We start from the raw sequence: 27,438 nt of genomic DNA, 5'->3' as shown, positions 1-27,438 counted from the left end.
AAAGACACATGCACACGTATGTTTATTGCGGCACTAATCACAATAGCAAAGAGTTGGAACCAACCCAAATGTCCAACAACGATAGACTGGATTAAGAAAATGTGGCACATATACACCATGGAATACTATGCAGCCATAAAAAATGATGAGTTCATGTCCTTTTAGGGACATGGATGAAACTGGAAAACATCATTCTCAGTAAACTATTGCAAGGACAAAAAAACAAACACCGCATGTTCTCACTTATAGGTGGGAATTGTACTTTTTTTTTTTTAAGAAGATTTGAAACCAAAAAATAAAGAATTTAGAATGGTACATTCTTGGCTGAATAAACAACTGATTCTACTTAACGAGTACAAATACATCATTTCCTACCTGGTAAGAAGTTTCTCATTGTGGGAGAAAGGCTCTAACTCATGCTGAGAATTTCTGAGTGATGTCAGTGAAGACGTGTTTATCACATTCACAGTTGACCCAAGGCAGAAGGTTCTAAAAGAACCCAGTGAACAAGAATGAAGGGATTAAACTACAAAATAAGAGTTAACAGGGAGAAATGTGCTAGCTACGAAAGGGGGGAATCAGGGAAAATGGTCATCTTTCGTTGACTTGGTTTAATATTAGCAATTTTGTGGGTTGGGGGTGGGTAAAAATGGTTGATTTATTCGCAAAGTAATTTAATTTGGGTGCCTGTAATGTGCCAGACACTTTAGGAATGTGAACATTCGGCAGAGACTAAAACAGACAACCTAATCCCGCTATGAAGCTTAATGATCTGGTTGAGGGACAGAGAAGCTGCAGTAAATGCAATAGATAAATTATATATTAAGACTGGGCGCGGTGGCTCATGCCTGTAATCCCAGCACTTGGGCAGGCCGAGGCGGGCAGATCATCTAGGTCAGGAGTTCAAGATCAGCCTGGCCAACATGGCAAAACCGTGTCTCTACTAAAAATACAAAAATTAAGGCCGGGCGCGGTGGCTCACGCTTGTAATCCCAGCACTTTGGGAGGCCGAGGCGGGCGGATCACGAGGTCAGGAGATCGAGACCACGGTGAAACCCCGTCTCTACTAAAAATACAAAAAATTAGCCGGGCATGGTGGCGGGCGCCTGTAGTCCCAGCTACTCAGAGAGGCTGAGGCAGGAGAATGGCGTGAACCCGGGAGGCGGAGCTTGCAGTGAGCTGAGATCGCACCACTGCACTCCAGCCTGGGTGACAGAGCGAGACTCCATCTCAAAAAAAAAAAAAAAATACAAAAATTAGCCGGGCTTGGTGACGTGCTCCTGTAGTCACAGCTATTTGGGAGGCTAAGGCAGGAGAATCACTTGAACCCGGGAGGTAGAGGTTGCAGTGAGCTGAGATCGCACCACTGCACTCCAGCCTGGGCAACAGAGCGAGATTCCGTCTCAAAAAAAAAAAAAATTAGAAGGAGAGAGAAATGATGTGGGGGTTACTTAAAGCGAAGGAAGTGGGGAAGGCTGCAGTTTTTTTGTTTTGATTTTGTTTTGTTTTTGTTTTTGAGACGGAGTTTCTCTCTGTTGCCCAGGCTGGAGTGCAGTGGCGCAATCTCGGCTCACTGCAAGCTCCGCCTCCCGGGTTCACGCCATTCTCCTGCCGCAGCCTCCCGAGTGGGTGGAACTACAGACGCCTGCCACCACGCCCAGCTAATTTTTGTATTTTTAGTAGAGACGGAGTTTCACCTTGTTAGCCAGGATGGTTTCGATCTCCTGACCTTGTGATCCGCCTGCCTCAGCCTCCCAAAGTGCTGGGATTGCAGGCGTGAGCCACCGTGCCCGGCCTTGATATTGTTTTTGAGACAGAGTTTCACTCTTGTTGCCCTGGCTGGAGTGCAGTGGCACTGTCCTGGCTCAATGTAATCTCCACCTCCTGGATTCAAGCAATTCTCCTGCCTCAGCCTCCGAGTAGCTGGGACTACAGGTGCATGCCACCATGCCTGGCTAATGTTTTTGTGTTTTTAGTAGAGACGAGGTTTTACTATATTGGCCAGGCTGGTCTCCAACTCCTGACCTCAGGTGATCCACCTGCCTCAGCCTCCCAGAGTGCTGTGATTACAGGCGTGAGCCACCATGCCCAGCCTGCAGTTTTAATTAGAGTAGTCAGGCTTCACTGAAAAGGTGCCACTGGAGGAAGGATGGGAAGCAGATGACAAAGTTAGCCACGTGGCCATCTGGTGAAGAGCGTTGCAGATAGAGGGCAGAGCCAACACAGAGGCCAAAATGGAGAGGTGAATCTGGTATGTTCAAGGAACAGCAAAGAGGCCAGCGTATCTGGACACGATGAGGGAAGACGTTAGTAGGAGTTGAAGACATTCCGTTTCCCCAATGTGAAATAGGGACCAGGCTTAATGTGTGATGGTTCAAGAGACAAGAACCAATAGCAACAAGTCAGTGTTACTGGGAGATGATTTGGGGTTAATATAAGGAACATTGAGCAAGTTGGGCTGCTGGGGACTCATGGAAACTGCTTTGATCCACTGTCTAGTCATGAACACAATGTGATAAGGACCTCTGTCTTCCAACAGGTAGCAGTGGGCGGGATAGGTATGTAATTTAAATAAAAACCAAGTCTTACAGACTATTTGCAGAGCCAGTGCAGGACTAGACCCAGGGCCGGCAGGCATTGCTCCTATCTGGGCTGGATTAACTTGAATCAGGAATTATTGGGGCCATTGATGACATCTGGCCAGCGGGGCAGCAGTTGGCCTGTGAGTGTTGATGTCATATGGTTATGTTGGATCCTCCCAAGTGAGAAACAGCTGAGGTTTACGGACACAAGAACTCTACTAATTTAAAAATATGCCTGTAAAGACCTTTCTGTAAAGTAACTTTTTAGGTAGCTTTTTGTTTGGAAGTCCTTAAGATACGGGGAATTTTTTTTTTTCAATTTTTTTGTCAGAGTAATATGTGTACAAGGTTCAAAAGTCAGGTATTTACTAGACTTATAAAGAAAAGCCCTGCCACTCCCCCCTTTCTACTCCTGACTCCTGTTCCCTCGAGGCAGCCACTCCCAGCTCTTGGAGCTGTTTCTTCTGACATGTTCACATGGTTCTCTCTTAGTTTCTTCAGTTTCCAGTCCACCCAGTGTAATTATAATTGGATGACATTAATATTCACTATATACATTGCTGTGACCATATAATTACTCAGTTGACCCAGATCATATACCAGGATTACCTAGCCTTTCTTAACACTTTTTCCTCTGTGATATTAGTAATGGTCTCATTTGTTTCCTTTGATTAGTTTTCTATAAATCTATCACAAAGTCATCTCCAGACTCTCTGTCAGAGCCGAAACGTTCCTCCCAGTTTCATTAGACACTTCAGGTATTGTGTCGCTCATTCTGATCTCAGTGGCATCCCGGAGCCCTCAGTCCCCAGATCCGGTCTGAAGGTGTCACTCAATTGCTGCAATCTCACGATCAAGCTGGAGCAGATGAGGAGTCTCGATGCACAGAGACAGTGGTTTCTTGAGATGGAACCTAGTCCTGGTGAAGATTCTGTGATCATTGTTGAAATGACAACACAGGATTTGAAACATGACATAAGTTAGTTGATAAAGCAGCAGCATGGTTTGAGAGGATTGACTCCAATTTTGAAAGAAGTTCTGAGCCCAGCAAGATGGCTCATGACTATAATCCCAGCACTTTGGGAGGTCGAGGCAGGCAGAACACCTGAGGTCAGGAGTTCAAGACCAGCTTGGCCAACATGGTGAAACCTCATATCTACCAGTAATACAAAAATCAGCTGGGTGCGATGGCACACGCCTGTAATCCCAGCCACTTGGGAGGCTGGGGCAGGAGAATCACTTGAACCCAGGAGGCGGAGGTTGCAGTGAGCCGAGGTTGTGCCATTGCTCTCCAGCCTGAGCGACAAGAGTGAAACTCCATCTCAAAAAAAAAAAAAGAAAAAAACTTTTTAAATATTTAGTCAGGCACAGTGGCATGCGCCTGTAATTCCAGCTATTCAGGAGGCCAAGGAAGGGATGTCTCTTGAGTCCGAGAGTTCAGGGCAACAGTGAGCTGTGATCAAGCCACTGCACTCCATCCTGGGCAGCAAAGTAAGACCCTGTCTCTAAAAAAATAAAATAATCATTCAAATTATCATTTGTTGAAATATTTTTTAATGAACATTGGTTTTATTATATCAGAGAAACTATAAATAGTTTATTCAAAGGTAGTTGAAAAATAAAATATTGGGACAGGCGCGATGACTCAACACCTGTGATCCCAGCATTTTGGGAGGCTAAGGCAGGAGGATTGCTTCAGCCCAAGAGTTGGAGATCAGCCTGGGCAACATAGCGAGACTCTGTCTCTACAAAAAATACAAAAATTAGCCAGGTGTGGTGGCGTGTGCCTATAGTCCCAATTACTTGGGAGGCTGAGGGAGGAGAATCACTTGAGCCCAGGAGTTTGAGGCTGCAATGAGCTGTGTTTGCCACTGCACTACAGCTTGAGCAAGATTCTGTCTCTTAAAATAAAATTTTCTTAAGAAAACATCCACCTATGTATAGTTAAACAAATTTTTTAGATTATATTGATTATGTGAACATTAAGAGTAGGAATCATCAGGCCGGGTGTGGTGGCTCACGCGTGTAATCCCAGCACTTTGGGAGGCTGAGGCGGGCAGATCACGAGGTCAGGAGATCGAGACCATCCTGGCTAACACGGTGAAACCCCATCTCTACTAAAAATACAAAAAAAAAAAAAAAATGAGCCGGGCGTGGTGGCGGGCACCTGTAGTCCCAGCTACTCGGGAGGCTGAGGCAGGAGAATGGCGTGAACCCAGGAGGCGGAGCTTGCAGTGAGCTGAGATCATGCCACTGCACTCCAGCCCAGGCGACAGAGCAAGACTCCATCTCAAAAAGAGTAGGAATCATTATTTGGGCCATGTATCCACAGACTTTAGTCTGTTCACCAACCCTGTCTGTCTCCAGTATCAGTGTTCTGATTATGTGCTGTTGTATAATCATTTCCAAACTTGGTGGCTTCCAACAACAATTCCATACTGTCTCACAGTTCTGTGGATTGGCTGGGACTTGACTGTGATGGGATGGTGCTCACAGGGGTTGCAGTCAGATGGCAGCTGGGTCTCGTCCTCTGTAGGCTGGCTAGTCTGCACGTCAGCAGTGGCTTCTGCATTCATGTCTCACGCACCTCAGCAGAGGTGGCTGGCATTGCTGTCTCTAGGCAACCTCTCCCCGGGCCAGCTCAGGCTTCCTTGCCAACAGCAGTCTGTGGGTAGTTGGACTTAATACGTATTAGCTAGTGTCCCCCAGATAGTGCATTTTAGAGACCTGGGCCAAGCTGCAAGGCTTCTTGTGAGCTGGTCTTGAAGTCAGCACCATCACATCCATGCATTCTGTTGGACAAAAGCAAGTCTGAGAGTTGCTTTTGTGAACCTGAGAGGTTCAGGATCAAGGAGAGGGCTCTGTACAAGGGCGTGAGTACCCGCAGGCATGGTTCCTTAGGAGGCCTTTGATCTAACTTCCACAGTGTGTCACACTATTTTTTGAAGAGTGTATTTCCAGTGTCTTTTTCTTTCATAACATTGCCTACCATCTTTATGAAAGTTGCATTTATATTTAGCAAGTTTTATTTTACTTTGAGATAGGGTCTCATACTATCACCGAGGCTAGAGTGCAGTGATATAGTCACGGCTCACCGCAGCCTTGGCCTCCCGGGCTCAAGGAATCCTCCCACCTCAGTCTCCTAGGTGACTGGGACCACAGGCGGATACCACCACCACTCCCAGCTAATCTTTTTTAGTTTTAGTTTTTTTGTGGAGACAGAGTCTCAACATGTTGCCTAGGCTGGTCTTGAACTCCTGGGCTCAAGCAATCCCTCCACCTCTGCCTCCCAAAGTACTGGGATTGCAGGAGTGAGCCACAGCACTCAGCCGAAATTTTTGACACATTTAATTGATTCGTCTCTGTATATCATATTTTTAATTTAGAAAATATTCTCTCAATTCTAAATTTCTTCATATTAGAACATAAAAATATCTTGGCCCAAGTATTTTGACAGGTATTATCTTTTTAACTTTATTCACAACAGTTTTCTTTGATACATTTTTCTAAATCATATTTATTTATGATGTTTTGAATGTTTTATCAAATTTAGATGCTACAAAACTGTAGACCTTTTCAATTCCATTTCATTCTAGAACAGAATATAAATTTATCCAATTAAACATGACAGCTCCACCAAGATTCCTACCCAAAATAAAGATACTCCAAAATGCCATTATGGAATTTCAAAATTATATCTCATAAACCGTTTGAACTCTTATTTATTTTGTATGTTTTTTCCCCCTAAAAAGATCAGCTTCAGATTATTTTTCATATTGGCCGGGCGCCGTGGCTCACGCCTGTAATCCCAGCACTTTGGGAGGCCGAGGCGGGCGGATCACGAGGTCAGGAGATCGAGACCATCCTGGCTAACACAGTGAAACCCCGTCTCTACTAAAAATACAAAAAAATTAGCCGGGCGAGGTGGCAGGCGCCTGTAGTCCCAGCTACAAGGGAGGCTGAGGCAGGAGAATGGCGTGAACCCCGGGGGGCGGAGCCTGCAGTGAGCCGAGATCGCGCCACTGCACTCCAGCCTGGGTGAAAGAGCGAGACTCCGTCTAAAAAAAAAAAAAAAAACAAACAAACAGATTATTTTTCATTACAAGCTTTATTTTCAGTGATTGTAATTTTTTTTTTTTTTTTTTTAGACAGAGTCTTGTTCTGTTGCCCAGGCTGGAGTGCAGTGGCACAATCTTGGCTCACTGCAACCTCTACCTCACAAGTTGAAGTTTTTTGTTTTTTTGTTTTTTAGTTTTAGTTTTTTTGTGGAGACAGAGTCTCAACATGTTGCCTAGGCTGGTCTTGAACTCCTGGGCTCAAGCAATCCCTCCACCTCAGCCTCCTGAGGAGCTGGGATTATAGATGCGCGCCACCATGCCAGGCTAATTTTTGTATTTTTAATAGAGATGGGGTTTCATCATGTTGGTCAGGCTGGTCTCGAACTCCTGACCTCGTGAGCCACCTGCCTCGGCCTCCCAAAGTGCTAGGATTACAGGCATGAGCCACCGCACCCGGCCTGTTCTTGTTTTTGAGACAGAGTCTTGCTCTGTCACCCATGCTGCATGCAGTGCAGTGGCACAATCTTGGCTCACTGCAACCTCCGCCTTTCAGGTTCAAGCAGTTCTCCTGCCTCAGCCTCCAGAGTAGCTGGGATGTGTGCCTAGCTAATTTTTGTATTTTTAGTAGCAACAGGGTTTCACCACGTTGGCTAGGCTGGTCTCGAACTCCTGACCTCAGGTTATCCACCTCCCTCAGCCTCCCAAAGTGTTGGGATTACAGGTATTAGCCACCACACCTGGCCACAAATTGTTCATATACTGCCATGCAGTTTTTTTGATTATTCAGAATCATCGTCATGACAGGGATGTGTTCATGCTGTTACTCTGTGAATATAAAAAATTTGTAAATTTTGGCAACTACAACTTCATTTTCCATGGGTAGAATACCACAGCTTGTTTTGACACAATTATTCTTTATGTGTATCACTGCAACTAATTCTAAGGATGTTTCTTGTCCATGGGTTTCTTGATTTAATAAGAAAATTTTTTACCATAACACTATACTGCCTCCAAGTTGGTATTTGAAAAGATACTTTTGTCTTTGGCGTGTCATTGCTCTGCAGACATGCAGACTGGCTCTCCTGGTCAAATGATCTTTTCTAGCTCTGGACGTCTGTGGTGCTCTGCAGTTTGGTTCGGACTGTGACATTCATGCTTTGTGGGCTTCTTGGCGGAGTGTCCTACCTAAACCCAGTGAACCCTGAAGTCAAATGACTTGTTCAATTAAAGCGAGCTGGCTGTTGAAGTGTAGCATTGTCTTTCATTCCACAAATACCACCCCTTCTGCTGACGGCTTGTTTTTCTGCCCCAGGGAACGATCAGTGTTGGAGTAGATGCCACTGACCTTTTTGATCGCTATGATGAGGAGTATGAAGATGTGTCCGGCAGTAGCTTTCCACAGATTGAAATTAATAAAATGCACATATCCCAGTCCATTGAGGTAAAGCACACAACCACCTCTCCGAGTACAGCAAGGGCTCGAGTTAATGAGGCACAGCACACCAAGCAGCTGGAATGAGAGTCTGCCCAGGATTTTTCTCATCTTTATTTATGAAAGGATGCAATTAGCCACTTAAAAAAGAAAGCGCTTCAGTCCCAGCCGTGTGTTACCGCTGTGCTGACATGTGAGCCAGCAGGAGTGTGGGCTGGGGCACTTGGCTCCCAAGGTCTTGGGCCTTTCCAGCAGAGGGTGTTAATGGTCTGGGAGAAGTAGAGGCCCAAGGTCATGGGGTTCTGGGAGAGAAAGCAGACCTCCATGGATCATTCTAACAACCGGTTTTAGTTTTAAGACAAATTCTGCTGGATGCCGCAAGGCTATAGCAGCTCTCATCCTGAGCCGTGGGCACACGAAAATGTCACCATTCTGCCCATTATTTGGATGTGGCGAGGTCAGGCCATTCTCCTGAGCGTTTATAGTAGGTCTTTGTCTCCTCAGCTCATTAATTTATTCGCCATTGCATCAGCCAACAACGTGGAGTCCTAACTTGGGGAAATTTGCCCCCTCTTGGAGCTCCCTGAGTCAGTTGATACAGAATACAGCCACGGGAAGGTCTTCAGTCTCCCCAGAACCCTGATGGCAAGCAAGGACAGGAGAGGCCCCAGGCGTACCACAGAGGGAAGGCACACAGTGAAGTCACTGTGCTATCTGATACCATTGGGACATGCAGCCCCATGTTTCCCCTGGTGTTGTGAAATGTGCCCATTAAAGCTTTTGCAAAATATATTACCCTCGTGGTCACATGCAGACCAAATAACAAAGCGAAAGAAAAGTGAAGCTGTTGTAGCAGTTCTGCATCCATGTGTGCTTCTGAACAGCGGAGTCGTCTGCACCTTTGGCCTTGGGCTCACAGTGCGTTCTTTAGGCTGCTGCCATTGGCACTTCGTGTTGTTTTGATTCATTCATTACCAGGAAATACCATTTTTAGGCACCCTTGACAGCGACAGACACAGCCATCCTCTCTGGAAGCCTCTCAACCCAGAATGGAAATGGAGGAGGTTCCATTAACTTTGCGCTCAGACGAGTAACTTCGGCAAAGGGATGGGGAGAGGTAAGAATGTCTATTGGCTGAGTTGTATTGTCCGTGCAAAGCCTTATTTCTGAACATTTACACTCTCAAAGCTCACCCTCAAACTCATCCCAGGGGCCCCGTTGTTGTGTAACACGGTACCAAGTGTCAAACTTCCATAAGTTGACTGGTCCTAAAAGAAAAATAGATCTCTCATAAGCCTGGCCAACATGGTGAAACCCCGCCTCTACTAAAAATACAAAAATTAGCTGGGCGTGGTGGTACTTGCCGCCTGTAATCCCAGCTACTCGGGAGGCTGAGGCAGGAGAATCACATGAACCTGGGAGGCAGAGGTTGCAGTGAGTCAAGATCGCGCCGTTGCACTCCAGTCTGAGGGATAAGAGCAAAATTCCGTCTCAAAAAAAAAAAAAAAAATAGGTCTCATATCTGAGAAGTCCTGTCAGTCTTCCTCACAGTTTAAAATTAGGATGGAAAAACAAGGTTTCCTATGAGATGCCAACTTCTAGAAATCCAGCCTCTGAAACTCAGTGTGTTTGTTCCCTTTGAGCAGAAAGCCTGTGGGCTCTTTCTCCTGCACAATTCAGAAGGCAGGTGCTCTCTTCAGCGTGATGGTTCACTGATTGGTGGCCATTTAACAGCCAGTTCTGCCGAGCAAATTGAGCTGCATCAAATTAACATTGAAGAGTTTCTTGAAAGTCACCCAGACTAGTAAACACGGCAGCCAGGCTCAGCTGTGACTTCCAAGACTGTGCGAGTGTGGAACCGCTGCTGGGCTTTCACGTTAGGCCCCTGAGGACCACCCCAGTGACCTGGGAGACATTTGGCACAGGATGAAAATGAAAAGGAGTCGGCAGTACATGCGGGGGTGGGGGGACACACCTGCAGTTGGTGCTCTGCAGGTGGGGGAGCTGTGCCGGGAGGGGTGGGAGGACCTGGCTGGTCTCCTGACCTCAGCCTGGGAGGCAAGGATCAGAGGTGAGCAGTTTTTTCTTTGGAGGGACACCAATGAAACATGTGCCATTGAAACCTGGGTCTCCTTTGGATCTGTGGCAGCAGACAACTCCATTTGGCAAAGGTTAAGATGAGACATTAACAATCTTCCACCCCCTTCTTTTAGGGCCCTGGCAAGACCAGTGAATCGAATGAAGGAATTATACCCAGAGGTACATACCTGAGCCTGGGTTGCTGCTGTGAGATAAAACACCATTAATGCCTTCTCTTTTTCCTTTTCAAACAGTTGGAATTTGGAGCCGGAGACCTACAGGGGCCTTTATTCGGTCTCAAGCTGTTCCGTAATCTCACACCAAGATGGTAAATATGAGAGATAGCAGCTCCTCTTTGGTGGTCTTTGTTGGCTTAGGAGACTAGAACTGTGTGTTCTTTTTATCACAGTGGTTGGCACTATCTTGTCCATCCTACAAGGTCACTGCATACATCAAGGGCAGGTACAGCACTGGCATGAAGCCCAGGCAGTGTGCAGGTGGGAAGAGGCGGGATTGCGGGGGCCGGACCCTTGTCCCAGCCCCAGCCAGGCAGCACCATCCAGGACTCACACCTCCCTTACCTATGCCATGAGGCCACAGAGAAAGAGTGCCTTCAGGGAGAGTTGGTCCATGGACTGAAACACTTACAGACTTATGGATCATCCCGTTGTCCCAGAGAATGACAGACTGCCTCATCATCAGGTTGATTGACATATGCCAGAGATGTAGTCCCCAGCCAGCCTCTGCTTTCTGTCATCTCTACTGCTGCCATGTCACACTCCTAGAACTATATATCCCTGTCCCTTCTAGAATGACAGCAGTGTCTTCATTTCCTATATGGTGGGGGCAGTGATGTCTGTGTGAGCTCAGATAAAAGAATTGGTGGAGGGTAAATAATACCTCTTTCTTCCAGAGGAAGATATAGCTGAAGGAGTCCTAGAATGGAGCACATGGAGTTTATTTATTTATTTATTTTTGAGACAGAGTCTTGCTCTGTCTTGCCCAGGCTGGAGAGTGGTGACATGATCTCGGCTCACTGCAGCCTCTGCCTCCTGGGTTCAAGCGATTCTCCTGTCTCAGCCTTCCGAGTAGCTGGGACTACAGGCGTGCGCCACCACGCCCAGCTATTTTTGTATTTTTAGTAGAGACAGGGTTTCACCATATTGGTCAGGCTGGTCTCGAACTTCTGACCTCAGGTGATCCACCTGCCTTGGCCTCCCAAAGTACTGAGATTATAGGCGTGAGCCACCGCGCCTGGCCTATTTTATTTTACTTTATCTTTTTTAGAGACGAGATTTTGTTCTGTTGCCCAGGCTGGAGTGCAATAGTCCAGTCATAGTTCACTGCAGCCTTGAACTCCTGGGCTCAAGCAGTCCTCCTCCCTCAACCTCCCGAAAAACTAGGACTACAGGTGTGTGCCAACATGCCTGGCTCATTTTTTAGTTTTTTTTAGAGATAAGTTCTCTCTGTGTTGCCTAGGCTGGTCTCAAGTTCCTGGATTCAAGCAGTCCTCCCACCTCAGCCTCCCAAAGCACTGAGATTAGAAGCAAGAGCCACTTCACCGAGCCTGGAGTACATGGTTTTTGTTTTGTTTTTTGTTTTGAGACAGGTCTCACTTTGTCACCCCAGCTGGAGAATAGCGGTGCATTCTTGGCTCATTGCAGCCTCAACCTCCCAGGCTTAGGTGACCCTCCCGAGTAGATGGGACTACAGGTGTGCACCACCACACCTGACTAATTTTTGTAGAGTTGGGGTTTCACCTTGTTGGCCAGGCTGGTCTCTTAACTCCTGACCTCAGGTGATCCTCCCGCCTTGGCCTCCCAAAGTGCTGGCATTACAGGCGTGAGCCACTGTGCCCAGGCACAGTGGCATGAATAACTTTGTTATCAAACATGTACTCTAGGCTGGGCACAGTGGCTCATGCCTGTAATGCCAGCACTTTGGGAGGCTGAGTTGGGTGGATCACCTCAGGTCAGGAGTTCAAGACCAGCCTGGCCAACATGGTGAAACCCCCATCTACTAAAAATACAAAAATTAACCAGGCGTGGTGGCGCTTGCCTGTAGTCCCAGCTACTTGGAAGGCTGAGGTGGGAGGATCTCTTGAACCTTGGAGGCAGAGGTTGCAATGAGCCAAGATCACACCACTGTACTCCAGCCTGAGCAGCGGAGCAAGACTGTCTCAAAAAAAAAAAAAAAGTTATTACACTTCCAATGAGACACGTATCTGTGTGCCTGCCAGGCTCTGCAGGGGTTGACCTAACCCCTGCCCACTGGTCTGGTCGTTTGTCTATGGGGCATGGGGCAGGGAACACAGGCAGGCTTGCAGGTCAGCCTGTTGTAGGGAGAGCAGGAGAAGTGTTGGGAGAGAGCCTGCGAAACAGGAGGATGTGTCCTGTGGGGCAGGCAGAGGCCGCTTAGGCACCAAAGCGGTGCTTCCTGGCTGGGTGCGGTGGCTCACACCTGTAATCCCAGCACTTTGGGAGGCTGAGGCGGGCGGATCACGAGATCAGGAGATCGAGACCATCCTGGCTAACACGGTGAAACCCCGTCTCTACCAAAAATACAAAAAATTAGCCGGGCGTGGTGGCGGGCGCCTGTAGTCCCAGCTACTCAGGAGGCTGAGGGAGGAGAATGGCATGAACCCGGGAGGCAGAGCTTGCAGTGAGCCCAGATTGTGCCACTGCACCCCAGCCTAGGCGACAGAGCAAGACTGCCCCCGAAAAAAAACTTTTTTAAAAGATGGAAGGAATGCAGGACATGCTGCCATGGGGCATCACCTGGGTGCTGCTCACAACACAGCCCTACAGGCCCCTGTTCTACATAATTGGATTCACCTACTGTGTCTGAGAAGGGGACCGGGATTCATATTTAGAAGAGAACAGCAGGGAACCAGCATCTGTATACACATCAGTGTTGTCTTGACCCTGTCTACTTAGATTGGTCACCCCAGATGCTGGTTAAAAGCCGCCTCAGGGACAGGGTGTGGTGGCTCATGCTTGTAATCCCAGCACTTTAGGAGGCCAGGTGGGAGGATCACTTGAGCTCAGGAGTTTGAGACCAGCCTAGGCAACATGGTGCAACCTTGACTCTACAAAAAATGTAAAAATTAACCAGGTGTGGTAGCACACACCTGTAGTCCCAGCTATTTGGGATGCTGAGGTGAGAGGATCGCTTGAGGCCAGGAGCTCGAGGCTGCAGTGAGCCATGATGACACCACTGCACTTCAGCCTGGGTGACAGAGCAAGAGCCTCTCTCAAAAAAAGAAAAAAGAAATGCTGGTCAGGTGCAGTGGCTCGTGCCTGTAATCCCAACACGTTGGGAGGCCGAGGCAGGCAGGTCGCCTGAGGTCAGGAGTTCAAGACAAGCCTGGCCAACATGGTGAAACCCTGTCTCTACTAAAAATACAAAAATTAGCCAGGCGTGGTGGTGGGCACCTGTAATTCCAGCTACTTGGGAGGCTGAGGCAGGAGAATTGCTTGAACCCGGGAGGCAGAGGTTGCAGTGAGCCAAGATCGTGCCACTGCACTCCAGCCTGGGTGACAGAGCTGAGACTCTGTCTGAAAGAAAAAAAAAAAAGCTGCTTTGGGTCTTATTAGGGAGCGGACTGGGAATCTAGGTGTTTCAAGTGCCCCAAGTGATTCTTAAGATCACACAAGCTTGGGAGACAAGTCATTAAGGAAAATCTTTTGGCCATTTTGTTCTGGTTGAGCCTCAGTGTCTATTCGTTGAGTGGTCACCAGGAGTTTGGGGTGGACTGATCATCATTTACAGGTTTGGAAATTGAATTTAGTTCTACTATTCATAGCTTATTAGACTTGAGCAGATTTAAACGGAAGGACAACTGATTTATAAACAAGGGGGATGATGTGTGACCAAGGATGCCAGCTTCTTTTTTGTTTTGTTTTGTTTTGTTTTTGAGATGGAGTCTCACTGTGTCACCAGGCTGGAGTGCAGTGGCACAGTCTTGGCTCACTGCAACCTCCACCTCCCAGGTTCAAGCTATTCTCCTGCCTCAGCCTCCCAAGTAGCTGAAACTACAGGCACGCGCCACCACGCCTAGCTAATTTTTGTATTTTTAGTAGAGACGGGGTTTCACCATGTTGGCCAGGATGGTCTCAATCACTTGACCTTGTGATCCACCCACCTCGGCTTCCCAAAGTGCTGGGATTACAGGCATGAGCCACCGCACCCGGCCTACTAGCCCAGTTTCTTAATATATAGGGACCAGATTAGTTGTGGATGTCTGCTAACCAGGGTTCTCTAATCCTTGGATCAAGTTGCAGATGTTCCTTGATTTACGATGGAGTTACGGCCTAATAAGCCATCTTAAATCAAAAATATCGACCTGTTGGCTGGGCACAGTGGCTCACGCCTGTAATCCCAGCACTTTGGGAGGCTGAGGCGGGTGGATCACCTGGGGGCAGGAATTCGAGACCAGCCTGGCCAACATGGTGAAACCCTGTCTCTACTAAAAATACAAAATATTAACCAGACATGGTGGCGGGCGCCTGTAGTCCCAGCTACTCAGGAAGCTGAGGCAGGAGAATCACTTGAATCCAGGAGGCAGAGGTTGCAGTGAGCTGAGAAGATCACACCATTGCACTCTAGCCTGGACAACGAGCGAAACTCCATCCAAAAAAAAAAAGACCTGTCCAGGCTCAAGTGATCCTTCCTCCTCAGCCTCCAGAGTCGCTGAGACTACAGGGCATGCCACTACACCCGGCTAATTTTGTGTATTTTTTGTAGAGATGGGGGTTTTGCCATGTTGCCCAGGCTGTTCTTGAACTCCTGGCGTGAAGCAATTTGCCTCCTCAGCCTCTCAAAGTGCTGGGGTTACAGGTGTGAGCCAATGAGCCTGCCTACTGTTATTTTAATGGCATAAACATCACCTCCAGAGCTTAGAAAGGAGAGAAAGAAACTTAGGGAATTGATGTTGAGCTCTTTATTAAAGAAACCAGCTGTTAGTTTACCCTTCAGCACCTTGAATGAAGTGTGAATTTCTTTGTTAGTAAAATGAAATACCCCTTTTCAACCAGAAGATGGGGCTGGACTCCCTTGGAAAGAAACTGCAGAGGCTCTTTTCGGGAACCAGTTTCCTGTGCTCACTTTGCCTGTAGTTTCTGTCACTAGTACCCAGCTGTGGTCACTAGTACATCAAAAATCGCACAGCAGCTCCAAAAATATACTGATGCCTCCACCCAGAAATTCTGGTTCCATAGGTCTGGGGTGTCCTCTAGGTAAGTGATTCTCAAACTCTACTGCACATTGGAATCATTGGGACACTTGGCACTCCAAGCCCGCACTGAAGGAAATCAGCATGCCGGCAGAGAAGCCAGCCAGCCGTGATTTGTGGATGAGCCGGGTGGTTCCAGCGTGCAGTAGTTTGAGCACCACTGTCTTGGACTACTTAATTTGAGACCCTCCGTAGGTGATTCTGACTTGCACTCCTCAGCCCCCATCCATTCTAACTTGAGTGGGGTTGCATCTGCTGGCTTAGGAACGCAGACAGTCAGGTGCCTATTTGGTTGTAGCTAAAGGTAGGGCGGCTGAGGGGAGTCGGGAGGTTACTGGGAAGATTCTGGCTAGGACCCTCCCCCTCACTTTGTGGATAGCGGCCTGACCTGCTTTTTTTTTTTTTTTTTTACTGGGAGCTGGCCCAGGGATGCATAGATGTGACAGTAAGTGAGGTCTTAGCCAGGCAGAGAGGAAGTGACAGAGAACAGCTGAGAGCAGATGCCATCCAGGACCTATTCTGTCTCTGTGTCTCTCCAGCTTTGTGACAACAAACTGTGCTCTGCAGTTTTCATCCCGTGGAATCCGACCCGGCCTGACCACTGTCCTAGCTCGGAACCTAGACAAGAACACCGTGGGCTACCTGCAGTGGCGGTGGGGTATCCAGTCAGCCATGAACACTAGCATCGTCCGGGACACTAAAACCAGCCACTTCACTGTGGCCCTGCAGGTGAGCCGAGCAGCCATCGTCTCCTGCAGACAGAGCTCTGGGAGGACCCCTCCTCCCAAGCACTCAGTGTGCCCCTTAAATCCTGCGTCCTGATCACCACTAAGTCTAAGCCCACACAGGGCCCTGAGGGGCAGGCTCTCGGTGCTCACACTGGAGTGACCTGGTAGAACCTTCGAGTATGAAATGCAGTTGCCTTCAGGCGCCTGGGGCAGCTGTGTCAGATCATCCTAAAGCAGAACAACATCTTAATGTCTGGTGGGAGCTGCCCACGGAATCGGGGGCGGGCAGATGAAGCCCCATAGCAGAATCTTGCCCTCGGACACCCCTGTGGTCACGCCAGGGCTAGTGCATGAGAAGCCGCCCCACACGGGCCGCTGCTCCTTGGCTCTCACCAGCCGCTGCCACCTAGGAGCACAGGCTCAGTGTCGCCAGAGTTTTTTATTTCTTGTGAGAAGCTAGAAAACTGGGTTTTCTGTGAAGTTTCCCAGTTTTTAACTACTGGCTGCTAATAAATCATCGTGCACTCAGTGCGGCTGCCAGACCGTGACCCCTGCCTTAAAGGCATGTGTGCAGCAGATGCCCAGAGCTAGTGGGAGGGCAGATACCCACCTCCCCACGGAGTCGCACGCCCTAGCCACGCATCCTTGCACCCTCTGTCTCCCCAGCTGGGAATCCCTCACTCCTTTGCACTGATCAGCTATCAGCACAAATTCCAAGATGACGATCAGACTCGTGTGAAAGGATCCCTCAAGTAAGTCCTGGCCTGGCTAAAATGGAAGCACACTGGTTCTGCATGCGGGTCTTCACAGTGGAACCAGTTGGTGTAAGATACCTGCTCATGTGAATATCTACGTGTGTGTGACATTTTTGGAGAGCTTCCTATTTTGAGGCTGTGGGGGATTTAACACTACAGTCCCAGCCCTTGAGGAGCTTAGAGAGTGTCGTGGAAGAACTAGACCATGGGTGTCCCAACTTTCTTCTGTCACGAATCTGCTCCCTGGGGGTCTAGGAGGCTGGAGGGAGGGAAGGGACAGGTACCTGGCCTCTTCTCAAATGACAGCTGCCCCTGAAGTGATGAATGAGGGGGACACAGGCACAGACCGCATTCTTTCCCTGCAGAGCAGGCTTCTTTGGGACGGTGGTGGAGTACGGAGCTGAGAGGAAGATCTCCAGGCACAGCGTTTTGGGTGCAGCTGTCAGCATTGGAGTTCCACAGGGCGTTTCTCTCAAAGTCAAGTAAGTAGAACTTAGGCCTTTCTGGTCAAGGAATGCCTGTCACCTTCACTCAACCAGGCTTTACCCAAGTTAAGGCTGAAATAGCCTTTGCATTGTAATTTTGTTCTTAAAGACACAGTTGCTTGGCTAGGTGTAGTGGCTTATGCCTGTAATCCAGCACTTTAGGAGGCCAAGGCGGGCGGATCGCCTGAGGTCAGGAGTTTGAGACCAGCCTGGCCAACGTGGCGAAACCCCATCTCTACTAAAAATACAAAAATTAGCCAGACGTGATGGCACGCACCTATAATCCGAGGTATTTGGGAGGCTGAGGCAGGAGAATTGCTTGAACCTGAAGGCGGAGGTTGCAGTAAGCTGAGCTTGAGATCACGCCACTGCACTCCAGCCCGGGGGACAGTGAGACTCTATCTCAAAAAAAAAAATAAAAAAATTCAGCCGGGCGCAGTGGCTCACGCCTGTAATCCCAGCACTTTGGGAGGCCAAGGCAGGTGGATCACGAGGTCAGGAGATCGAGACCATCCTGGCTAACACGGTGAAACCCTGTCTCTACTAAAAATACAAAAAATTAGCCGGGGGTGGTGGCGGGCGCCTGTAGTCCCAGGTACTCAGGAGGCTGAGGCAGGAGAATCACTTGAACCCGGGAGGCGGAGCTTGCAGTGAGCCAAGTTCGCTCCATTGCACTCCAGCCTGGGCGACAGAGTGAGACTCCGTCTCAAAAAAAAAAAAAAAAAAAAATACAGTTGCTTGTGTCTTTGCTGAGTAAGCAAATTTCAAGGAGTGTATAGTTCGAACACCGAGTGAGTGAGGTGTACGTCTGAGCTCCAGCAGCCACCCAGCAGCCTCGCCTGATGTCACAGGATGCATCCTAGCAGCCCAGGCCTCCTGGAGTCACTGGCCTGGCAGCTATCACCCGGGCACAGCATCTCCAGTAGCAGCTGCCATGTCGGTTCATCCCTCTCTCCAGGGGTTTTCATTGGCACACACACCCTTGCTCCACCTGACTCTAGTCCCTGTCCTCTCCTTAGTTCCTCAAAAGAGTTGTCTGGTTTAGGCCGGGCGTGGTGGCTCACGCCTGTAATCCCAGCACTTTGGGAGGCCGAGGTGGGCAGATCACGAGGTCAGGAGATTGAGACCATCCTGGCTAACACGGTGAAACCCCGTCTCTACTAAAAATACAAAAAATTAACCGGGCATGGTGGCGGGCGCCTGTAGTGCGAGCTACTCAGGAGGCTGAGGTGGGAGAATAGTGTGAACCCGGGAGGCAGAGCTTGCAGTGAGCCGAGATGGTGCCACTGCACTCCAGCCTGGGCATCAGACCGAGACTCCATCTCAAAAAAAAAAAAAAAAAGTTGTCTGTTTTTGCTTGCATCCGTCTTCTTTCTTTCTAAATCTGCTCCAGTCAGGCCTCTCCAGAAAAACCAGCCCTCTCCAGAATCAGCCTTTCTCAGTCATCAGTGGGGCACCCTCCCTCCTGTGGCAGATCAGAGGGTGATTCTTCTTCATCTCATTTGGTCTCTGCACCTGCTGTTGCGGTGGCCATTCCGTCCTGCCCTTACGGCCTCTCTGCCCTGAGTTTCCAGGATACCATGCCCTGCTCTGGCTTTCCGTACCAGATGGCTGCTGTCTGTCTCCCAAACTCCTAAATGGAGGCACCACTGCAGGGCACAGCCCTTCTCTCTCCAGACTCACTCCCAAGAGGTCATGTCCAGCCTCGTGGCTTTCATGCCCTGAGGGCTCTCACGTTGCAAGCGCCGGCTTGGACCACCCTCTTAATCTCCAGCTCATGTATTTGTCCAGCTTTCTTTTCCTAATCTCGACTTGGATACCTAACAGCATCTCAAATGTCACGTATCCAAACAGAAGTCGATCCCTCCCTGTGCCTCCAGAAACGTAGAACCTTCAGAACCTGCTCTGCCCGAAGTCTTTCCCATCTCTCTCTCTTTTTTTATTTTATTTTTATAGAGACAGGGTCTCACTTGGTTGCCCAGGTTGGTTTTGAACTCCTGGCTTCAAGCAGTTCTCCCGCTTCGGCCTCCTAAAGTGTTAGGATTACAGGTGTGAGCCACAGCGCCCAGCCTCCTTTCCTATCTCAATAAATGAGAGCTCTGGCCTTCTACTTGCTCTTTCCAAAAACCTTGGAGTCAGCCTCGATCTCTGTCTCTCCCACACTCCAAATCAGACATGTCTCAAAATCATCTCCTGAACATGTACTCCAAAAGAGTATCCCCAATCTGGCCATTTCTCAACCTCACCGCCGCCAACATCTTTGTCTTAGTTACACAGCAGCCTCCCCACTGAACCCGTCTCCCTCCTTGTGTGTCTGCTCTCCGTAGGAGAGTCCTTTTTAAAACTGAAGGCAGTTCACGTCTGTCTTCTGCCTAAAACCTCAGAGATTCCCTCAATTCCAGGCGGAGGCCAAAGCCCTTCAGACACTTTGGAGCCTACAACGCCCTGCGTGATGTAGTATTCCTCTCTACCCCAACTCCAGCCATCCTGGTCCCCTGGAGCTATTCCTGGCACACACCAGGCCCCCTCCTGCTTATGAGGTGGCCTTTGCTGTTTCTCAGTCTGCAGATAAATATGTGGCCATTTCCTTCACTCCCTGTAGGTATCTGCTCTCTGCTCAAATGACCCCTAATTCACCTTGTATAACATAGTAGCCCTTCCCCTTGCCCCAGGTGATCTCCCCCACCATGTTTACCATGTTTAGTCTCCAGAGAACCAGTCTCCACCTGAAGGGCTATCTCCTCCACTCCTCATCAGACATAAGCTCTTGGACTTGGTCCGTTTTATTCTCACCTGCACTTCTAGAACCTAAAACCCATTATAGTACTTGAGAGGAACTCAGTGAGTGAATAAAAGTGGATCATAGCTCAGTTTTGGAAACAAAAGCCAAATCACTTACCGAGATTAGAGTTGGCGTCAGCCATCTCCTCAGATAATATTTGAAGGCTCAGTATAGTGGCACACACACTTTGGGAGGCCAAGACAGGAGGATCACTTGAGCCCAGGAGCTCAAGGTGGTAGTGAGCTGTGATTGTGCCCCTCAGCCTAGATGACAGAGTGAGACCCTGTCACTTCAAAAAAAAAAAAAAATACTTTTTGTCTTGAAGTCTACCTTATCTGTTATTATATAGCTTTTTTAGCCTTCTTATGCTTACTATTTATTTTTTTGCCCATTCACATTTAACCTATCTCTGTGTGTGTGTGTGTGTGTGTGTGTGTGTGTATCTATTTTTTTTTTTTTTTTTTTGGAGATGGAGTTCCGCTCTTGTTCCCCAGACTGGAGTGCAGTGGCACAATCTCAGCTCACTGCAACCTCCACCTCCCAGGTTCAAGCAATTCTCCTGCCTCAGCCTCCTGAGTAGCTGGGATTACAGGCGCCCACCACCACACCCAGCTAATTTTTGTATTTTAAGTAGAGACAGGGTTTCACCATGTTGGCCAGGCTGGTCTCAAACTCCTGACCTCAAGTGATCCTACTGCCTCAGCCTCCCAAAGTGCTAGGATTACAGGCGTGAGCCACCACGCCCGGCCAAGTTTTGAGTGTTCTTTATCAATTCTGGAATTGCTTTTATTCTGGAAGAGTGTGGTCTGGTATTGTCAGTGGCTACTCAATGTGTTTTCTTTTTTTGGCTTTTCAGCAGTTTGTGATGTACATAGATAAGGCTTTTGTTGTATTTATCATGCTTGGGGTTTCCTAAACTTCTTGAATCTGTAAATTTCCTTTTCCTCACTGGGGCTCTAATTACCAATATATTAAACTTAACACTCTTCCACGGGTTTCTGAGATTCTGTCCATGCATCCTCAATCCTTTTCCTCTTATTGACCATGCTAGCGTGCTGTGGTACAATCTGCCTCCTGCATTGAAGCGATTCTCCCGCCTCACTCAGCCTCCCAAGTAGCTGGGACTACAGACAGGTACCACCACGCCCAGCTAATTTTTGTATTTTTGGTAGAGATGAAGTTTCTTTCACCATGTTGGCCAGGCTGATTTCAAATTCCTGACCTCAGGTGATTCGCCCACCGCAGCCTCCCAAAGTACTGGGATTACAGGCGTGAGCCACCACACCTGGCCAAATTTTTTATATGTGGTCCAGAGTTTACACATTGGTCCAATAGGAGCTACTCAGCCACCACTGGAAGCAGAACCTTCTTAACTGACTAACTTTTGAATTCTTCACCAACTTCTTTGGAAACCTCAGTTAAGGACTGAGATGTGACTCTCCAGTGACATCTGGAGGAGCCCATTCCTGTCCTCTCCAGCCTATGACTGAATGCACCTGTAGGGGACGTTGACCCTGTGAAGTGTTCCTCTTGTTGCTTTGGCTTGAGGTCAGCAGATCCTGGGATCTTTCTTCTGTCACAGCGTCAGATCCATCAGCCAGACTTTGGAACGGGAGGCCAGCAGAAGGCAGTGGACTGTGAAAGGAGCAGACTGCAGACTCCTTTAACTCGCAGCTGTACGCAGCACAAGTTCTCTTCCTGTAGCTGACACCCCATTGCCCTTCCCTGGAAAACCTGATTCATCTTGGCTGTTTTTTTTTTTTTTGTATTTTTCCCCAGGCTCAACAGGGCCAGTCAGACATACTTCTTCCCTATTCACTTGACGGACCAGCTTCTGCCCAGCGCCGTGTTCTACGCCACCGTGGGGCCTCTAGTGGTCTACTTTGCCATGCACCGTCTGATCATCAAACCATACCTCAGGGCTCAGAAAGAGAAGTGAGTTGACACGTCATGGGCATGTCACTAGCCAGCCTGTGCCTCAGTTTCCTCCCCCTTAAAATGGAGAGAGTAACAGAGCCTCCTGCGTCAGGTGATGAGGAAACCTGAATTAATTAGTGCATGTAAAGTGCTTAGGCTGATGTCTGGGCCACGATTGGTAAATGTTAACTATTTCTCATCATTGTCAGTAGTTGGACTGCTGTTATCTCTTCATTTGTAATTCTTACTCTTAGAAAGGACTGGAGTTTATAGAAGTGTTGGGCCTCGGCTGGGCGTGGTGGCTCATGCCTGTATTCCCAGCACTTTGGAAGGCTGAGGCAGGTGGATTACCCGAGGTGAGGTGTTCAGGACCAGTCTGGCCAACATGGTGAAACCCTGTCTCTACTAAAAAATAGAAAAATTTAGCCAGGCGTCGTGGCACGTGCCTGTAATCCCAGCTACCTGGGAGGCTGAGACAGGAGAATTGCTTGAACCTGGGAGGCGGATGTTGCAGTGAGCCGCGATCGCACCATTGCACTCCAGCCTGGGTGACAGAGCAGGACTCCGTCTCAAAAAAAAAAAAAGTGTTGAGCCTCTAAACCATGGCCTCAAGAAATAAAAAGTTTTCCTTTTTCCTTTCCCGGCACTGAGTTTAAGAGGAATGTGTTCTGGATTCTTATGTGAGGGGCCTGCATTAACTATAGTCTTGAAAGTCATAGAAACGCAATTTTTTGCAGTTTCTTAGATAATCCATTGGGGCATGCCATGAAACCTAAATTATTAGTGCAAGCATCTCTACAGAAAACTGAAAGCTGGTATAGATTTGTTACTTTATAATATCTCATTTAGTAAAGCATTGCACTTAGAGAATCTCAGATAAAGGAATGAATCTCCTCTTCTGGGCCCATCTGGCCTTTGGATTCAGAATCCTAATTCCCTACGAGGCTTGAGGCTTAGAACAAGACATGTGCTGGCCCAATCTTCTCTCAGAAGGGAGGACAGGCATATGCTGACCCCAAGGCCCATACTTTGTTACAGGAAAGCGGATCTATGTGTCTAAAGTGGTATTAGTTGTTCCTACCAAAAGTGTTATTTAACAACTCATGCCTGTAATCCTAGCACTTTGGGAGGCCGAGACAGTAGGATCACTTGAGCCCAGGAGTTCGAGACTAGCCTGGGCAATATAGTGAGACCCCCATCTCTATTTTAAAATTAAAATTAAAAAAAAATAATCCCACAAGGTTGGTGGGATCTCCTGAAATTCTCATGTGGTGGGGTCTTCTTTCCAAAGAGACTGACAGTCGGTGTCCCGTCAGCTCAGTGAGGAGGTGGGGCAGAGCCATCTAAGGGTAAAATGAAAGCTGCCAGCCTGTGACTAACAGACTTGCCTGAGACTGCCGTGGGAATATTTTTTAAAGTTCTAGAACTGAACTCCAGTAAGATCACAGACTGTTTGCTGGGCTCCGGTCCAGCACGGGAGGGGCTGTGTTGGCTGGAAGCTGGGCAGCGCCACACTAACGTGGGGCTTGTGTTCCTCTCGCGTAAGGGAGTTGGAGAAGCAGAGGGAAAGCGCCGCCACCGATGTGCTGCAGAAGAAGCAAGAGGCGGAGTCCGCTGTGAGTGCTGCCCCACTGTTCTTAAGTGAGGGCTGTAGGGGACACACTCCACACCCCACATGTTGGTCTCAGGGCCTTAGATGTCAGACTTCTCTTCTCCAGCAACTTGGCTCTCCATTTAGTCTTTATTGTGGGATGCGATACTGGGCTCTGCAGTCCCTGCCCTAAAGATAATTACCCTCCAAAGGCATAACAAGGGCTTTTTTAAAGGGGTGAGTATTGGCCTCTTTTTCTTCCGAGTGTTCTGCCTTTTACTGAGCAGGAGGGAGCAGGCTTCCTGGGTAAGTGGCGAGCATACTGCCAGGCGGCCATGGGCCATGTGCGTGGCCTGGCGAGCACATGCCTGTCTGAGGGGGCGGCACAGCTATGCCCAGCAGAATGGCGCCACAGGAGAACACAGGTCCTTTCTCAAGAGGAGCTAGGATTCCAGCTTCTCCTGTGAAATCTCTTTATTTTTAAAGCTGACAATGCATTCAATGTTTTTTTATTGGGTCAACAAATCCCACCCACGCATTAATGATCCCTAGAAAGGGAGCTCCCACCAGTGGCCACGGGAGGGTCATGCCGTTTCAGGTGCTTCTCACCTTCTGACCCAGAGCTGCCTGCCCTAGGTCTAGGAGTTTCAGAGTGAGCCACTTGGGTAGCAGAGCTGTCAGGGCGCCCACCCCCTTCCTTTCCAGGCCCTGAGCAGGTATGTTGACGTGGACAAGACTGCCTGCCTGTGGCCCTCTGACCATAGGTGGAGCAGGCCTGGCGGGGCCCTGACTGTGTCATCCTTGTTCTCTGGCAGGTCCGGCTGATGCAGGAATCTGTCCGAAGGATAATTGAGGCAGAAGAGTCCAGAATGGGTGAGAACATGTGTCCTCGCTTGGGCCAGGGTGGGCACTGGGGATCTCTAAGCCACACAGGGAGGTGCCTGGAGGAGCCCTTCCTCTACTCGGAGTCTGCCCTTAGGCCTCATCATCGTCAATGCCTGGTACGGGAAGTTTGTCAATGACAAGAGCAGGAAGAGCGAGAAGGTGAAGGTGATTGACGTGACAGTGCCCCTGCAGTGCCTGGTGAAGGACTCGAAGCTCATCCTCACGGAGGCCTCCAAGGTACAGCAGCACCAGCCACCACATGCCATGTGCTCACAGATTTGAACAGGCTGGGCGTGGTGACTCAGGCCTATAATCGTAGCACTTTGGGAGGCCAAGGTGGGTGGATTGCTTGAGCCCAGGAGTTCAAGATCAGCCTAGGCAACATGGCAAAACCCTATCTTTACAAAAAAGAGAAAAAATTAGCCGGGCGTGGTGACATGCGCCTGTTGTCCCAGCTATTTGGGAGGCTGAAGTGGAAGGATTGGTTGAGCCCAGGAGGTTGAGGCTACAGTGAGCTGTGATTGTGCCACTGCACTCCAGCCTGGGTGACAGAGCAAGACCCTGTCTCAAAAAAAACAAACAAACAATGGTTTGAAGAATAGGTTCAATCTGACAAGGACAGCCTGGCCCCTTAAAGTGGGATCTTTGCCGTCATCAGCATCTACTGCATAGGATGCTGCCCAGCTCCAGAGTACTACCCACATTGGAGCTATTCGCTTCATTCAGTCATTTCTTTCACCACTCACTCAGTAAGGATTTACTGAGCCCCTGGTGTGTGCCAGCCACACCAGCAAACAGAACACACGCCTGCCTTCATGGCATTTGATTCTGTTTATTTTTGCTTCATTCCAGAAAGAGCATGAGGTCACTTGTAACGTGTGAGTCTTGCCTCTGGGGCTTGGGGCATGGACCATCCAGAAGGATGAAAATGCAGGTTAGCTCAGGCCAGAGAGCTCCTGGCACCCTAGAAGTTGTCTAGTGGCCCTGTCTTAGTGTGAGGATAGGGCCTTTATTAAGAAGCAAGTCTTGGCAACTTTTTCAAATTCTTGTTTCTTTTTCTTCAAGCCCCAAAGTTTGCATCTTCCCAGGGAATGTCAGAGCCTGTGCACACTGCCCCTCCGGTGGTAGTAAGGAGAAGTGCTGGTCTTAGACCGTCTGGAGTATTGAGAGTAGCAATTTGTTTGTTACAGGCTGGGCTGCCTGGCTTTTATGACCCGTGTGTGGGGGAAGAGAAGAACCTGAAAGTGCTCTATCAGTTCCGGGGCGTCCTGCATCAAGTGATGGTGCTGGACAGTGAGGCCCTCCGGATACCAAAGCAGTGTGAGTAGCCGTCCCTTCGCAGTCACCAGCTAACGGGGGCGGGGACCTCGAAGCGGCGGCTCAGTGTGTGGGCTGCCAGCCACCTTCCTCGGCTGCCCGCCTGGGAGCAGAGACGCCAACTAGCCCTTGACCCGTGGTTCACTGAGAGCCCATGATTTGTGCCCTAAAAAGGGGGCTGGGGCGCTTTCACAGGTAGAATTAGAGTGAGGGCGTTGGAAACTGCGGCTTGAGTGGTGGGGGATGAAAGCAGACCTCCACGTTCCAGAAGCAGTTGATTTTCAGCAGTGGGTGCTCTGCCTCGCCTGGGCCCAGCCAGCTGCTGGTCCGGGTGACTGCTGAGCCCCGTCAGTAGAAAGGTGCATGGGAACGGCCACCTTCTGATCGCCTGTGTCTGTCTTTTCCTTTACAGCCCACAGGATCGATACAGATGGATAAACTGCCAAGAACCAGATTTTTAAAAGACCGCAAAAAATCTTTTCCTGGGAGTCTACAAATTTGGAAACAGGGAAAAAGCCCAGACATCAGATGTTTTTCTTTTATATTATTATTATAGGAGGTGGTACCATTATCAATTATGTGAAGGGACATGCAGACACCCCAGCTTTTGAGGGTGCTGGGGGTAGGACTGAGGCAGCCCCACTGGGAACCAGACTGCAGCCTGGCCCATGGCTGTTTTCCCAAGGACCAGTTCCTAGAGGGAAGGGCCCTGGCCCTGACTCCGCTGGGTTCCCTGAGCACGCGTGCTGACCGCAGCCCGCCACTCTGTAGTTCTTGGTTGGGTCTGGAGGTGTTTGTGGAACACCCTGCCCTCACCACAGGAGCGTGAGCCACTTCTGCAGTCCATGCTGAACATGGGAAGCAACGTGAAAAGCAGGCAGGCCTCCAGGTCAGGGAGCGTCTGCTGCGCTTACTTCCCACGACCGCCTCCTCCTGCTGAAATATTACTGCTTGAATCTGGAGCAGATTGCGGATTTATAAAACTGCTTTTTATCTGAGAACAAATGGGTTTGGAAATTAGTCTTTTTTCCCCACTCCCAGAGCTGCTCAAATCATTCCACCGGTCCCCTCGGCTTGGGACGGGGTAGTGTTAACTCCCGATCCCAGGGCCTAGCCCTGACATAGGTGGCTTCCCCTATCCCTGTGGGAAAACGCCCTGCCACCATCAGGCTTGAGCTGGCCTGTGTCCCTCCACCGCCTGCACCACCCACCTCCAGAGTGCAGTGCTGGGCAAGGGCAGCTCAAGAGGACAGGACCAGGCGCTTGGCAAGACATCAGACGCATCCAACCCGGAGGCGTGGACCCCAGGCCTGGCCCGTGGCACCCAGCAGGTGGCACTGCAGGTCCAGCGTCCTCACAGAACACCAGGGCCTGTGCTCCAGAGCCTTCCTTCAGACCCTTCCTCCACGTGCCCACTTGGGATGCAGAATGCGGCGGAGCCAGGACCCCCTCCACGGCCTGGGCTTTGGCTGCAGTAAAGTTACCTGAGGCCTGTCTCATGGGTCCTGGAAGTGGCAGCCATCAGTTGCTCTTGCTGACCCCTCAGAGCAAGCGCTGCACAGGTGGTGGCTGAGACAGCTGGCGCTGGGGGCCC

At 49.3% G+C, this 27,438-nt stretch overlaps 1 protein-coding gene across 1 annotated transcript in view; it reads left to right on the top strand.

Annotated features, from left to right (window-relative positions):
* DNAJC11 (DnaJ heat shock protein family (Hsp40) member C11) overlaps positions 1-27,368 on the top strand; it is a 73,074-nt gene extending 45,706 nt beyond the window's left edge. The window contains exons 5-16 of the mRNA XM_032758766.2: positions 7,953-8,081; positions 9,067-9,189; positions 10,406-10,479; positions 15,924-16,113; positions 16,779-16,864; positions 17,233-17,349; positions 21,914-22,069; positions 23,598-23,667; positions 24,458-24,515; positions 24,622-24,764; positions 25,718-25,847; positions 26,257-27,368. Coding sequence (XP_032614657.1) covers positions 7,953-8,081; positions 9,067-9,189; positions 10,406-10,479; positions 15,924-16,113; positions 16,779-16,864; positions 17,233-17,349; positions 21,914-22,069; positions 23,598-23,667; positions 24,458-24,515; positions 24,622-24,764; positions 25,718-25,847; positions 26,257-26,282 — 1,302 coding nt within the window. The 3' untranslated portion in view covers positions 26,283-27,368. The remainder of the gene's footprint in view (positions 1-7,952; positions 8,082-9,066; positions 9,190-10,405; positions 10,480-15,923; positions 16,114-16,778; positions 16,865-17,232; positions 17,350-21,913; positions 22,070-23,597; positions 23,668-24,457; positions 24,516-24,621; positions 24,765-25,717; positions 25,848-26,256) is intronic.
* Positions 27,369-27,438: the final 70 nt, after the last annotated feature.

The sequence above is a fragment of the Hylobates moloch genome, unplaced genomic scaffold (assembly GCF_009828535.3).
Source record: "Hylobates moloch isolate HMO894 unplaced genomic scaffold, HMol_V3 SCAFFOLD_9, whole genome shotgun sequence".
In the NCBI taxonomy this organism is placed as follows: Eukaryota; Metazoa; Chordata; class Mammalia; order Primates; family Hylobatidae; genus Hylobates; species Hylobates moloch.
The sequence above is the reverse complement of the archived record's forward strand: the minus strand, read 5'-3'. Positions and strand labels throughout refer to the sequence as shown.